At 31.4% G+C, this 13,062-nt stretch overlaps 1 protein-coding gene and 1 pseudogene across 2 annotated transcripts; both read left to right on the top strand.

Annotated features, from left to right (window-relative positions):
- The first annotated feature begins 680 nt into the window (after positions 1-680).
- Positions 681-3,425, top strand: LOC149898596 (gloverin-like). The gene is made up of 4 exons (XM_090114914.1): positions 681-771; positions 2,323-2,443; positions 2,885-3,070; positions 3,252-3,425. Exons 1-4 carry the CDS (start codon positions 689-691, stop codon positions 3,381-3,383), a joined length of 522 nt encoding a protein of 173 aa, XP_089971040.1. The 5' UTR covers positions 681-688; the 3' UTR covers positions 3,384-3,425.
- Positions 3,426-10,442: 7,017 nt separating this feature from the next.
- Positions 10,443-12,518, top strand: LOC149898595 (defense protein 3 pseudogene; annotated as a pseudogene). The gene is made up of 3 exons (XR_016458013.1): positions 10,443-10,672; positions 11,060-11,254; positions 12,088-12,518. The product of XR_016458013.1 is annotated as a defense protein 3 pseudogene (transcript).
- Positions 12,519-13,062: the final 544 nt, after the last annotated feature.

Below are 13,062 nucleotides of genomic sequence, written 5' to 3'. Positions count from 1 at the left end.
AGTCTATAGGTACCTAATCAAAATAATCTCTATCAATACATGCAATAATTATTATAGCACAATACTACCTATAACAACTCGGGACTCCAAACATAACATAAATGACGTACAGATAACACGAGCAATTAATTTATAATTACAATAACATTATGTAATTAATTACAATGTGAACGTTCCTTATCCTGCAAAATATAAACATAGCTGAGATGAAAACGGGGAATCACTATGGGAATGAATTATTTCCCTTCGCAAGGGAAGAACCTTGTAAATTATTGTTTGTATAAATACACGGGAATGTGAGTAAATTATCATTCACATCTTGTGCTTTGAAAGGAACGGTAAATATTTGTTTATTATTTTTGTGTCGAATCTTATGTGACCTTATTGGGATTAATTTTTAACTAGGTAATATTTTTACTTTTTTTTAATACATAATAATAAGACCAATTTATCAATATGAATTTAATTATGTATAAATATTATATTCGAGCAATTGTTTTTACCTATAATTTTTTAATTAAAATAAAAATTATCAAGGGCTCCGGCTCAGTCTCTTTTGATCTTTCGATTTCAATTTAACTAATTAATTACCAATCTACATAATAGTTATTTTTGAATATTACCTATATCTATAAAAATTTGTTTTAATAAAATTTGGTAAAAAATATTTCTTCAGTTTTCAGCCAAAATGAAGTCAATTTGCGTTTTCCTTGCCGTTGTATACAGCGTGGCTGCTCAAGAGTTTATGCATCCGCAGATTATTTATGATAAGTAAGTATTTTAAACATCTGGGGGCACGGTAGTGCCCCCGCCAAGACAAGCCAAGCGAGGCGCACGGGCACTACCTACCTTTTCTCGAAGCGCTTCGACGTTTTTTTGAACCCTCATAACTTGGGTTTGGATTATGCTAGATCAACAAAATTTTCGGGATATATTGTCAATAGCGGACTTATTGAACATATTAAGTTTTAATTACATTAGCTTTTATACTTCAGATTTTATTTATATCTAAAAAACGCTAATTTCGTCACTGACTCACTGATGATCATCAAAATTCTTAAGGTATTTCCTAATGTCCTAGAAAGCTGAAATGTTGTATGTAAGCTATAAGTATTAGCACACAAACAACAAAAAAATTATAAAACTTGTAACTTTCATCCCCCAACCCCTTAAACTAGGGGATGGGAGTTTGTATGAGACCTGTAATTTTAAATTAAATTTTGATGACGCTAGAGGTCTAATCTAATAATCTAAAACTTGGTTCCCCTAGATATATATATGTATAGGTACTCCTTGTTAAAAAAAAATTGTTACAAACAACCTACAAAAAGAAATGAAATCCCACCAAAAACATTTTCATGTAAAATGTTGCCAAGACGAGCCCATATGACTCGCACTGTCAAAAAGTTATCAGATCTCATGTAGAGCCAAGCTTCTAACACTACACGCCCTAACTCTACAAGGCCTAACTTCACAAACTCTACACCTTAGTCAAAATATGTGGCTTGGCCGTTCGTTACTACAAGAACTATTGTATAACACAAAAGTAATGAACAGTGAATTAATTTTTCACCTTACGCCGATGTGAATGTAGCGAAATGGCCAAGCCACATATTTTGACTAACGTGTAGAGTTTGTGAAGTTAGACCTTGTAGAGTTAGGGCGTGTAGTGTTAGAAGCTTGGCTCTACATGAGATCTGATAACTTTTTGACAGTGCGAGTCATATGGGCTCGTCTTGGCAACATTTTACATGAAAATGTTTTTGGTGGGATAGTTTTATTGCTATTTCTAAAATTAAGTGAAATTCTTACGTGCTTGCAATTTCTTGAGAAACTTTAGATACTTACGATATTTGTAATTAAATGTAGGTATGTAAATATTTGTAGTTAGAAGCTATTTCAAATACTTAATCATCGGTGGAAGCGAATTAACAAAAATAAAATTGGTGTAAGATGGGGGAGGTTTTGGGGTAAATTATAAGATATGAGATTGGGATAGAGATAAAGAGATATATTTATTTTTAACTGTAATGGGATGAGATGGTGTAGCTCCGCCCGGTACGGAGTCCGAATGCGAACTGAGCTTGTGTTTTAAATTAATAATAATTAATATTACAATATAATAAAATATGCATCGACGCATTGCATTCCGGGAACATGTATTGTCTGTACGATTAGGTAATCGTACAATTGGTGATCGTAATTCTTAACATTTATGTTTATGAAGCTGCTCTATTTAGATGATCTATAGCCATCATCATCATATGAATTATTAAGTGGCTGATTTTATTATTCTTGTAATAATTTTAAACTGTTTTCCAGCTACCCTGATTGGTACATGCAACCACAAGAGAGATACCGCCGTGACGTCACAGTAGACCGCAAAGTTGGAGACAACGGTCGCGTCTTTGGTACACTGGGCACTAATGATGCTGGCTTGTTTGTAAGTTTATAAATAATTAATTATGATAGCTAAACATCACTATTATTTATTTATTTGAAGTAATAAGATTACATAGCATAATTATTCATTGATCAGCAAAGGTAAATATGCTGTGTAGGTTTTATAATTTCATATTACTGAAAGAATTTATAGTCTCCCAATTATTTTAAGTAATAGCTATAGGCCAATATTATTTCATTGAAACGATAGGTAATTGATTCAGCTATTTTCAAGATTATTTAAATTCGATAAATCATTGACCCTATTCCTCAGTAGCATAATCACTATTTCTGCCTATTTCTATTTAAAGTTTTTGTATATACCTACCATTCTAAATCGTAACGATGGTAGATACAAAGGTAACAAATAATAACAATCTCCACACATCTTAATAAAACACATTCAATTCAGCACACTTATTTATTCATGAAATACTTTTAGGGTAAAGGCGGCTACGACCACCAGATCTTCAACGACGACCGCGGCAAACTAAACGGCCAGCTATCCGGTACTCGTGTACTTGGTCCGTACGGTGATTCTTCTCATCTCGGTGGCGGGTTGAAATGGGAGAACTCGAATGCAGCGGCTTCATTGGATATTAGCAAGCAGATACATGGGCGCACTTCGGTAGGTTTACCCTATTTGTATTTAGTCATTTTATTCTTAAAAATACGGTTTGAATAGTTCTGTTTATTTTTTTCAATCCGGAAATGTGCCATAAGAGCTTAATGCTGTTTAACGAAAAAAAAAACAAGCAATAATCGCTTTTTTCCATAAAATAAGTTTTTTAACGGTTATTTGGTTACAGCTCGACGCAGCAGCTGGCGGAAAATGGCCGGTCGGCAAAAATGGCGACTTCTCACTCCAAGGAACATACAATCAAATGTCAGGCATGAGACCCGACTATGGAGCGATGGGAAATTTCAATTACCGGTGGTAGTGATAAATGTATTGAAATGAGTATTAAATTGAGTATTGTATACCTATTTTGTTGTTTTATTTTTAAATAACCTATTTATTCTACGAAAGTAGGTATAAAGTAGTAACTAATAATTTCTAGTAATTATACGTTCATAGCATTTTTTTATAACAAAGACACATCATAGGTACCTACATAATAATATATACTGTAGGTATATAGATTTACTAAGACAAACACAAAAGATAAATCGAGTAATTACGCGAGCTGAAGCTAATATCTGCCGATAACATTATAAAATGGAAAGTTTGAATGTAATTTGTTTGAAATAATAATATTATATAGAAAATAATTCAGAAATATTATATTATTCAATAGATGGCGCTTTCTACAAAAAGCTATTCCTGCTATAGAAAAAGCTAGGTATACTATTTATAATTTTGCTGTACATATACATAAAGTTCTAAAGTTGCGACATTAATACAGTTAGTAAGACGACCGTCTTGTGAAATTGCCACCACACACCAAAGCCCATTAGTCAGCGGTTAAATTAAATTGCCGAAAACTATATTATGGTACTTGAGCGAAGCGGGTATACTTAGAGCTTACTCAGAGCGGCTCGAATAAAGTCAAGAGAATATGCTCATCAAACTAAATAACTCTTGCTATTACGTCATTCTTATACATAGCTTTCCTCCTGTAGCTTTGCCCGCTTTGTCTAAAACTTACTAAATGATATACACTCTTATACCTTCCTCGAAAACCACTCTATCTACTGAAAAAAAGGTTGTTTTCGAGTGGTTTTCGAGCACAACATGTATGAAGGTATGACAGACTTAAAAAATCGCTAATCCTCACAACAAAGCCAAAATCTGTATTCCTGCCAGCAGATTGCTCAAACGAATTTCGACTGTTTGCTCATCTATTTAGGTCGCAATTAGCCAATCAAGTTACCCTGGTAACGCAAATCCTAACATCGCCCATAGCAATTAAGATTGCATGTCGATCCCGATTTAGTTCAAGTCTGCCTTCAATTTATCGGTCCGTCTGCCAATGTTGCTTAATTTCTGTTAACTATGATTGCATGCCTTCAACTGTAAATAGTCATTTAGTTGGAAAGCGGATTTATGGATCTGTTTTAGGGAAGATAGAGCGAAAAAAAATGTACCTAGATTATTATGATGTTTCGTTGTTCATAATTTGTGTATTTTATCGTGTACGTTATAGCTTTATGTAGGTAGGTACCTACCTAATGAATATTTAAATGTAATGTAATCATATAGGTCGAAATTAACAAGTGAATATATTCAGCGTTCAGGACAGTAATTATTAGTTATTTCAAGGTTATTTCTCATATTTTGTAAATACCTAGGTCACATAGAAGAGTTATCTAATAAAATATTTTTGAATTCAAAGGAACTAAGACATCTATAGAATCGTATATTCTTGATTGACTACGAATGCACAAATAAAAGGACTGAATATAGAAGGCTTAAATCTAGAGCAAACTTTTATCTTATTACGTAGAAGTGACCGTATAGAAAAGATTTTAGAAAATTTACAAAGATGAGAAAGTTTGAAGATACTTTAGGAATAACGTGAGATGAAAGAGCTTCTCTGTTAAATAAAACAGTGGGTACTTATTTTGCAAATAGTATTTTACGAATAGATAAGTATTTTAAATACTAGCATAGCTTTTAATTCTGACTCTGCACTTGGCAATATTACTTGTTGAATAGGCATGTGTTAGCAGAAGTGCCATTCTTATTCTGGATAAGTACAGAATAGGTATGTGTTTGCAGAAATATATACCAAATGACAATCTTAAAGCAATAATACATAATTTAAATGTAATATAAGTAAAGACTGCACAGACAGTTTGCCATCTCTAGACAACTGTGTATAAAAAATATTGAAGTAAATATCAACTTGAAGCGTTTCAATTTCTATAATGCACTTTTAAACTACGATTTGATGGAGTCTCTAAAAATATGAGCTTTGAAGGAGGTAAATCATAATTTAAGAGCGTCGAGTTGTGCCAAGTTTCGAGAAAATTCTTTAAGTTATTTTTTACGATAAGAGTTTTTAGTTTTAAAGTTAAATACGACTTGTATTTATTTCAAACTGGCTTTCACCTGTGACTTTGCTTTGTATAAAACTTAACAAATTGTTTATTAAAACCTTATTCGAGAATCGCTCTATCTATTAAAAAACGAAAATAGACTATCAAATCTCCACAATACTATCAAACAATCCTTTTTGTCAAACGTGACCAAAACAAAAGAATACTCTCTATGGAAGTTCACTCGTGCGTCAATGGTTGAACAATTAAAATAGATAATTGGTGCGGGCTTAGAGCTTATTTGTGTGTAACATCACCGTGGCTCTGCGGGGGTTAGCTTAATCTCGCACCGATGAACTTGTGTAGGGTGAGAGTGGGTCTTGATTTAGATGGACTATTTTTTTTAAGTTTTTATTTTATTTATAGAAAGTTCATTAAATGATTTTTTGACGTGACAACGTCTTATAATTCGATAGAGCCGGCTGCACGCACGAAAAAACATGACTCATGCGGCGTTACCTCGCTCTGAGGCGTTCCATGTAAGGCTTGAAGTGCAAGCGAGAGCGCGGAACGAGCGACAAAGAAGCACAATCGGACGTTGTCACGTTCAACTATCGTCAGTAAACCGACTTTACAGACAACCATTTTTTTGTGTTAATAAGAGATAATATAAAGTACAATAAAATGTTTTTTTGTGTTAATAGTAGGAAAAGATAAACATTTAAAAATACATTTTATTGTAAAATAATTAGGTATTGTATAATTTCGGTCCAAATTTTATTTTTAAAATCTTGATTAATGGCCAGATGTACCCATACAAAATAATCTTTTGATGAGTTGGGTCGTTACGACATTCTTTCAATATGAAAAAAATGTATCACTTTTTTAAATATTAGATACATACCTAGGTACCTTGGTTAACTAAGTATATTGCGAAAATATCGAAGTATAAAATAATTTGCTATAAAATTATTTTGTAATTAAATACATCGTAACAGAATTATATCTTCCAGCATTTTTGATTGGTTCATAAAAGGCAAGGATATTTTCCATCACATTACATGTCTACTCTGTAAGACAATGAACAAATTAGGGTGACAAATCTATAGGAATGTTATAAATAGGAAAGTTTGGATGTTGGGAACTTAATTCCGTAAAACTATTGAGCAGATTTTGATAAAACTGTCACACAGTCAGTGTATGTAAAAATATGAATATTTGACAAATTATGTTTAAAGTAAAATTTGAGGATATAGAGGATGTAAGATTAAAATTTAATCGTCATAATTTGTTTAACTTGAGTTTTTAAAACTATTTTAATTATTACATATAAGAATTTAATAATACTTTAGGTACCTATAAGTATTTAATAACCTCTTTATCTAGATGGTTGTTTCGTAATTCATAGAAATCTCTATTAATAAAAGTTTCCCAAAAAAACTAACCGCATACCAACCCTAGCTCCATGCTTAAATTGCAAGCTCACCTTAATTGGCGACCCTATTGCTCTATAACAAGGCAAATGAAAGCCCCGACCTACGACAACGTAATCGAATAAGATGTATAATTTCACCTTTAATGTTCTAGTGTTTGTTTTGACTACGTGAATTTGTGATTTATCTTGTTAATGAACGTTATTAATAGTTTTATGTTTTTTATGTCTTTAGACGTTGTTGGGAAAGCAGTAAATATATAATATATTTTGATTTTTTGAATTTAACTAAAGTTCTAGTATAATATATTTCATAATCTTTATATTATGTTTTATATAATAACATAGAAATAAAGCAGAATTAATATAATAAAGCAATTAAATAATTTTATTAAGCTTCTTACCTTCTTGTTAATCTACACCTGCGTTCCTTTGTGTATTATTATTAATTTGCAATGAAGGCAACATTACATTAAATTACAAAAACTAAATAGAAGTAAAATGAATGTCCCCAAAATAAATTAATCATAAACATCTAGATTTAATCTCACAGTAATAGCACATACCACGTAATCTTCTGTCTTTATAAAGGCAACACGTTTATAATCCACAATTACTGTAGTTAAACTTTTGAAAAATTCAAATTTTGCGTGGCTCGTTAAAGCGTTCAAAGCACGCAATATAAAAATAACGTGCAGCCACTTAAAGTTTCAACTTCGAGGATTTTTATTTAGTTTCATAAATATAAACAAAGTTGATAGCTTTCATCGCTCGACTTTCATTCAGAACCCCTTCAAAAGTTTGCGTTCAATTTTAAAATTTCAATCTGAAAATTGCTCTACAAAATATAATGAAAATGAAAATCCTCTGCAACATCCACTTTTAGCAATATTTTAACGTGGGATTGCCGCAATATTTTAGAAGCTTTATCTATTATTTTATTTTGATATACCTACGTAACAACTAAATAATAATTCGTCTAAACTTTTTACGTATTGTGGTGTTTAAATTTAGAATTGGACACTATTCTGTTGATGGCATGTTTTTCCTTTTTTTCTATGGTTGGTACTTGGTAAATTATATTTGTAACCGCTTTAGCCGGCCAAATGAATGCATTTTGTAACCACTTTTGTCCTGCTAAAATAGAGTAATTATTATATTGAATATAATAATATTTCCACACAAAGATAACTAAGCAAAGTTTGTATTATGGAATAGACATTATGTTTTTATTAATTAAAACTACGTTTCTGATTACAGTTTATGAATTGTATTTAAAACCACACAAATGAACTAAATGATATTATTACAGACAATGTATGTGAATGTTCTAAAAAGGTTTTGATTAAATTTGGGGCACCTGAATTAATATTATTATAATATGATACTCGGTACCCTTTCAAGTGAGGTTTTATTGTACTCATTAATTTATTATGTTATAATTATTATTACTGTGTGTTATATTTATCTTATATATAAAAATGAATCGCAAAATGTGTTGGTAAGCGCATAACTCGAGAACGGCTGAACCGATTTCAATAATTCTTTTTTTATTATATTCCTTGAAGTACGAGGATGGTTTTTATGTAGAGAAAACGTAAGTACCACGGGCGAAGCCGGGGCGGACCGCTAGTAACATAATAAAGAGCAGTGATTCAAAGGGCCTTTTCCATTCAAATAAAAGATCATACCTTCGACATTATACGATGTTACAAGATATTAATATGGAAATTTTAGATTTATCGGCAGTCTACACATTGTGACTGTTCTAATCAGTGAAGGAAAATATCAGGATTAGTAAGTTACCATGTTCGTAAGACGAAAAAGATCAAAGAATATATGTACTACTCTCTAAAAAAAGATGTACAACATAATATTACGGTGCATTTAGATCAAACGAGAGAATGATCATTCTAACATAATATTATTATGTTAATTTTTTTTAGTGTAAACAGGCGTAAGGCATTCTTTCGTCGTTCTTAGTGCGTTCTATGCAATATTCTTATACTGAAAAACATTGAATACCGGTTTTCGTTAGCACTAAAAGATCACGAAAGAATGCTCTTGCTCTAGCTCTAGCTCTATGTTCGTTTGGTGTAAATGCACCGTTACAAATATAACATAATATGATTGTAGAAACATCTGATAATGGTCTAATCTTTCGCGAGGAACAACATAGGCTATGACGATTAATTGTTCATCGAATTTTTAACAATAATTAAATAATTCATTCTACAGTTATTCATTTATTTCTATAAGATAGAGAATAAGATGAGGGCGGTACTAAACGTCAATACGCAAATACATTTATAATAATGTTATTTTTACTTCAAGACTCAAGTTATTTCGCTATTGCGTTTTGTTGGAAGTTAATATCCGTCCGGATGTTCAGAGATTGAAGTTTATTGAGATAGACGGATTCAGAGAGAAATATGTATATATACATTTATAGAGTACTAATAAATGATGGTTCATGGTTGAATACATTTTTGCTCCTTGCACTTCCATTTCTTAGTTCTTCTTGAAATGTTCACATAAATACTGCAATTTCATTGACATCCGTTGTGAAGACTTTTTATTATATTTCTAACGTAAGAAATAATACTATTTACATCACACGATTAAGACGATTAATATTTTTTTTAGACGATCAGAGAGTAAAGTGTTACAAAAACCGTTTCAAGTTTTAATTGATCTAAAACATATTGAACTACACTACTTTTACTTAATTTAAAAACTCATAAATATTAATCAAGGAGCTTTATTTAAGAATTTGAATAAATTAAGTTAAATATGAACAAAAAATACAACCCGATTTTAAAGCATTATGTATGCTTAAACAAAACCGTAATCCAGCGTTCTACATAATATAATGTTATTAATAAATATTATATTTATGAGATTATGTTCCTATAAATAGATCTATTCGAAAGGGGAATCACTCAGCTACAGACATATGTCACTATTATCAACTTCCCAGCTTCTAAATGAGGTAATGATAAAGGTCAGGACTGTAGTATCACAAAATTATATACATTAATGCTCTTAATTTTCACAAAGATCTTGTGTTCTAGAAATGACATTATAATATCTTTATTACAACTGGTTACGTGGTTAGTACTAATTCTATACCTATATATGATTAATACTATACCTATACATGAATGTGTGTGTATAAAATACTGATGCTTAGAACTAATTTGAAATTGGCACTGCAAAAATAAATTATAAATGCAAAGCTTACTATGAAAACATAGTTATGGATGCAAGGTACCTACTGAAAAAAGATAAAATTATTAATAAAATAAATATACCGGCTGAATTGATAACCTCCTCCTTTTTTTAAAGTCGGTTAAAATAAAACAATGATATTTATAATCTAATACCAATTAGATATTTTTAACTACCTATAAAGTAATAATTATCAATATTAAATGCCATATCCAGTAAATTTATACGTACCTTATCAAACAATGCAGTAGGTAACCCGAACGGGAATTCCCTCACACATCTCTATATAAATTCTGGGCTCCTGGTACAGTCACATTCATTTCACCGCGACAGGTTTGTGCTATTACCAAGCAAAATGATCGCCAAGGGAATAATTTTACTCTTCCTAGCTGGAGTCAATTGCAGATATGTTATTGAAGGACCCTTGTTTTTCAATGAAGACTTGAGAGTTAGAAGAGATACAGTGGCTGCAAAGACGCCTGTTGCTGGTAATGATCAAAGGCAGTTGAGCCAAACGGTGTCCAAAACGTACAGTCCTGATGGGAAGCTGACTTCTTATACTGGTGGCGTGGATTTGGATACTGCGTATGTTCACTTGTGGTTCTAGTTCAATTTGTAGTTATCTAATGATAATAAGGAATTTTTAAGATAGGTCCAGTTGGTTTTGAGTTAAAACAACATGACCGATAGTAAAACGAACACAAAAAAAGCTTTGTTCTATTAGTTTATTTAACCGTATGGTATTATTTTGTTTAACAGAAGCTCTGATTTGAAGTTTTATTTCAATAATGTAACGAAGAAATAAATAATTTTTATCCTTTATTTTCAAAAACATTTTAATGGATTCCTGTTGCGGGATTTAGAAAGAATTGTCCGTTAATCGAAGTTCTTATTGCGTTAAAATAAAAGACAATTTCAAATCAAACTCGAATAAATTTCCATATTCATTTTAATTGGTTTAATTTGTTACAGTAACGGTCACGGACTAAGTTTATCAGCAAAAGGTATCCCAGACTATGGTAAGCAGCTCACAGCAGCTGGTCATGTTAATTTGGCGAACAGCAATGATCATAAGTTGGACGCAGGTGCCTTCATCACGCGGAATATGCCGAACCAGGGGTTGCCCAATCATAACACTTTTGGTGGTAACCTTGATTATTTGTACAAGTAAGTTTAACCTGCTATATTCAGATTTAAACAGAAAACAAAAAAATATGCAAGAAATAGGTCCTCTATTTGAAAATAAAAAAGTCAAGTACGAACATAGAGCTAGAGCTAGAGCATTCTATCATGATCTTTTAGTGAAATCGAAAACTCGTATTCAATGTTATTTAGTACTAGAGGTCCGCCCCGGCTTCGCCCGTGGTACATATTTCGCAATAAAAGGTAGCCTATGTCCTTTGACCTTTCTCGGGTATCAAAATATCTCCATACCAAATTTCATGCAAATTGGTTCAGTAGTTTAGGCGTGATTGAGTAACAGACAGACAGACAGATTTCCTTCGTATTTATAATATTAGTATGGATTAGAACATTCCATCTTTTCGAACGCACTAAGAACAACGAAAGTATGCTCTACGCCTGTTTACACTAAAATAATTTGACACAGTGGGGTTAATATGACCATTCGCTCGATGTAAATACACCGTAATACGTGGTTATTATTTTAATGAAAGAAAAACTGCAAAATAACTAAGAGATTTCACGGGGTTATTTATTGTTTAAAATCTAACTCGTGAAAATCATACAACACGTAACTAGTTTATTTTTCATTTGTTCTTTCATGAGAAAAAAAAATGCCTAGGTAATTAATTAAATATTGAAATAGGTTTATTTTAATAAAAGATTGTTTGATTCACTGCAAAATACACTGTCGTATTTTAGTAATAGATTTTTTTTAGAGTATATATTATTGTTTTACCCAACTTTTATTCTATCCATAAATTTAACGTAAAAAATTGCCTTAAACAAATATCTTACAAAAAAAAAATGGTTTACAGGGACAAAATAGGAGCCGGACTCAGCGCAGCACATACAGACTTATTCCACAAGACAGATGTCGCGGCCATGGGAAAATTCAACCTTTACCGTGACCCCACATCATCTCTGAACTTAAATGCTGGAGCTCAAAGATCCTTCTCTCCTTATATACCTCATAGTAATTGGGAACCCTTCATCGGCCTAAACTATAAAACAGCTTTTCCAAATATGTAATAATCTGAAATTAATTGTACTTTTCATGGGTCTTAGAAATGTCCTTATTTAAAATTTGAGTTCCAAACTTTTTAAGAGCAATCCTGACTTGCGAACTGCTAAAAACTGTCTCCGAAGTCATTTTCTTTGTAATTATAACAAATTCACAATATTTAAATTCTGCAGACAATTTAATACCTAATTATTATGTTATTTAAAATAAATTAATGTAATCAGACTTGAAGTTTCATTGTAATAGTTAAATTAAATACTTGGTAAATATACAAGAGAGATATGTATTGTTAAAAGCAATTTAGTTACATTTTACAAAGCTCATTTAGGAATGTCCTGCAAAATTTTCCGTATTACCGCACTAACGAGCGAGAAACTATCTTTGTGGATTTAAGGATCTCAATGAGTTTAAAATTATAAAGTTTAAAATATATTTAGATAAAATTCTGCTTTTTAGAAGAAATATTAACTACAACGGATAGGTATAGGAAAGATATTGAAATTAGTTTTTGGACTTTGGACTTTAAAATGTCGGTCTTACTACAGAAAAAAAAAAATTGTTTCTATCACCATTTAAAAGAGATGTCCACGGTAAATGTATTTAAAATCTAACTCGTGAAAATAACTCCATATTGCTAGTTCCATATCAGATCTTAGTTCCACTAGAGGGCTCTCACAGAGTAATTAAGTTAGAGTACACAAAATGTAGGTCAAACTATCTAACAAGAGTTAAAATCAACGCTGATTTCAGAAGCAATAGTTAATTTTAG

Source organism: Colias eurytheme, chromosome 22 (genome assembly GCF_061535395.1).
Source record: "Colias eurytheme isolate Ceu_HAF_F1 chromosome 22, ilColEury1 Martin Lab GWU primary, whole genome shotgun sequence".
Lineage (NCBI taxonomy): Eukaryota > Metazoa > Arthropoda > Insecta > Lepidoptera > Pieridae > Colias > Colias eurytheme.
The sequence above is the reverse complement of the archived record's forward strand: the minus strand, read 5'-3'. Positions and strand labels throughout refer to the sequence as shown.

Excerpts from the sequence above, each read along its gene's own strand:
- LOC149898596 (XM_090114914.1), top strand. The coding sequence starts at position 689 with ATGAAGTCAATTTGCGTTTTCCTTGCCGTTGTATACAGCGTGGCTGCT. Across the intron at positions 772-2,322 it reads CCGCAGATTATTTATGATAA|CTACCCTGATTGGTACATGC; the intron begins GTAAGTATTTTA and ends ACTGTTTTCCAG. Across the intron at positions 2,444-2,884 it reads CTAATGATGCTGGCTTGTTT|GGTAAAGGCGGCTACGACCA; the intron begins GTAAGTTTATAA and ends AAATACTTTTAG.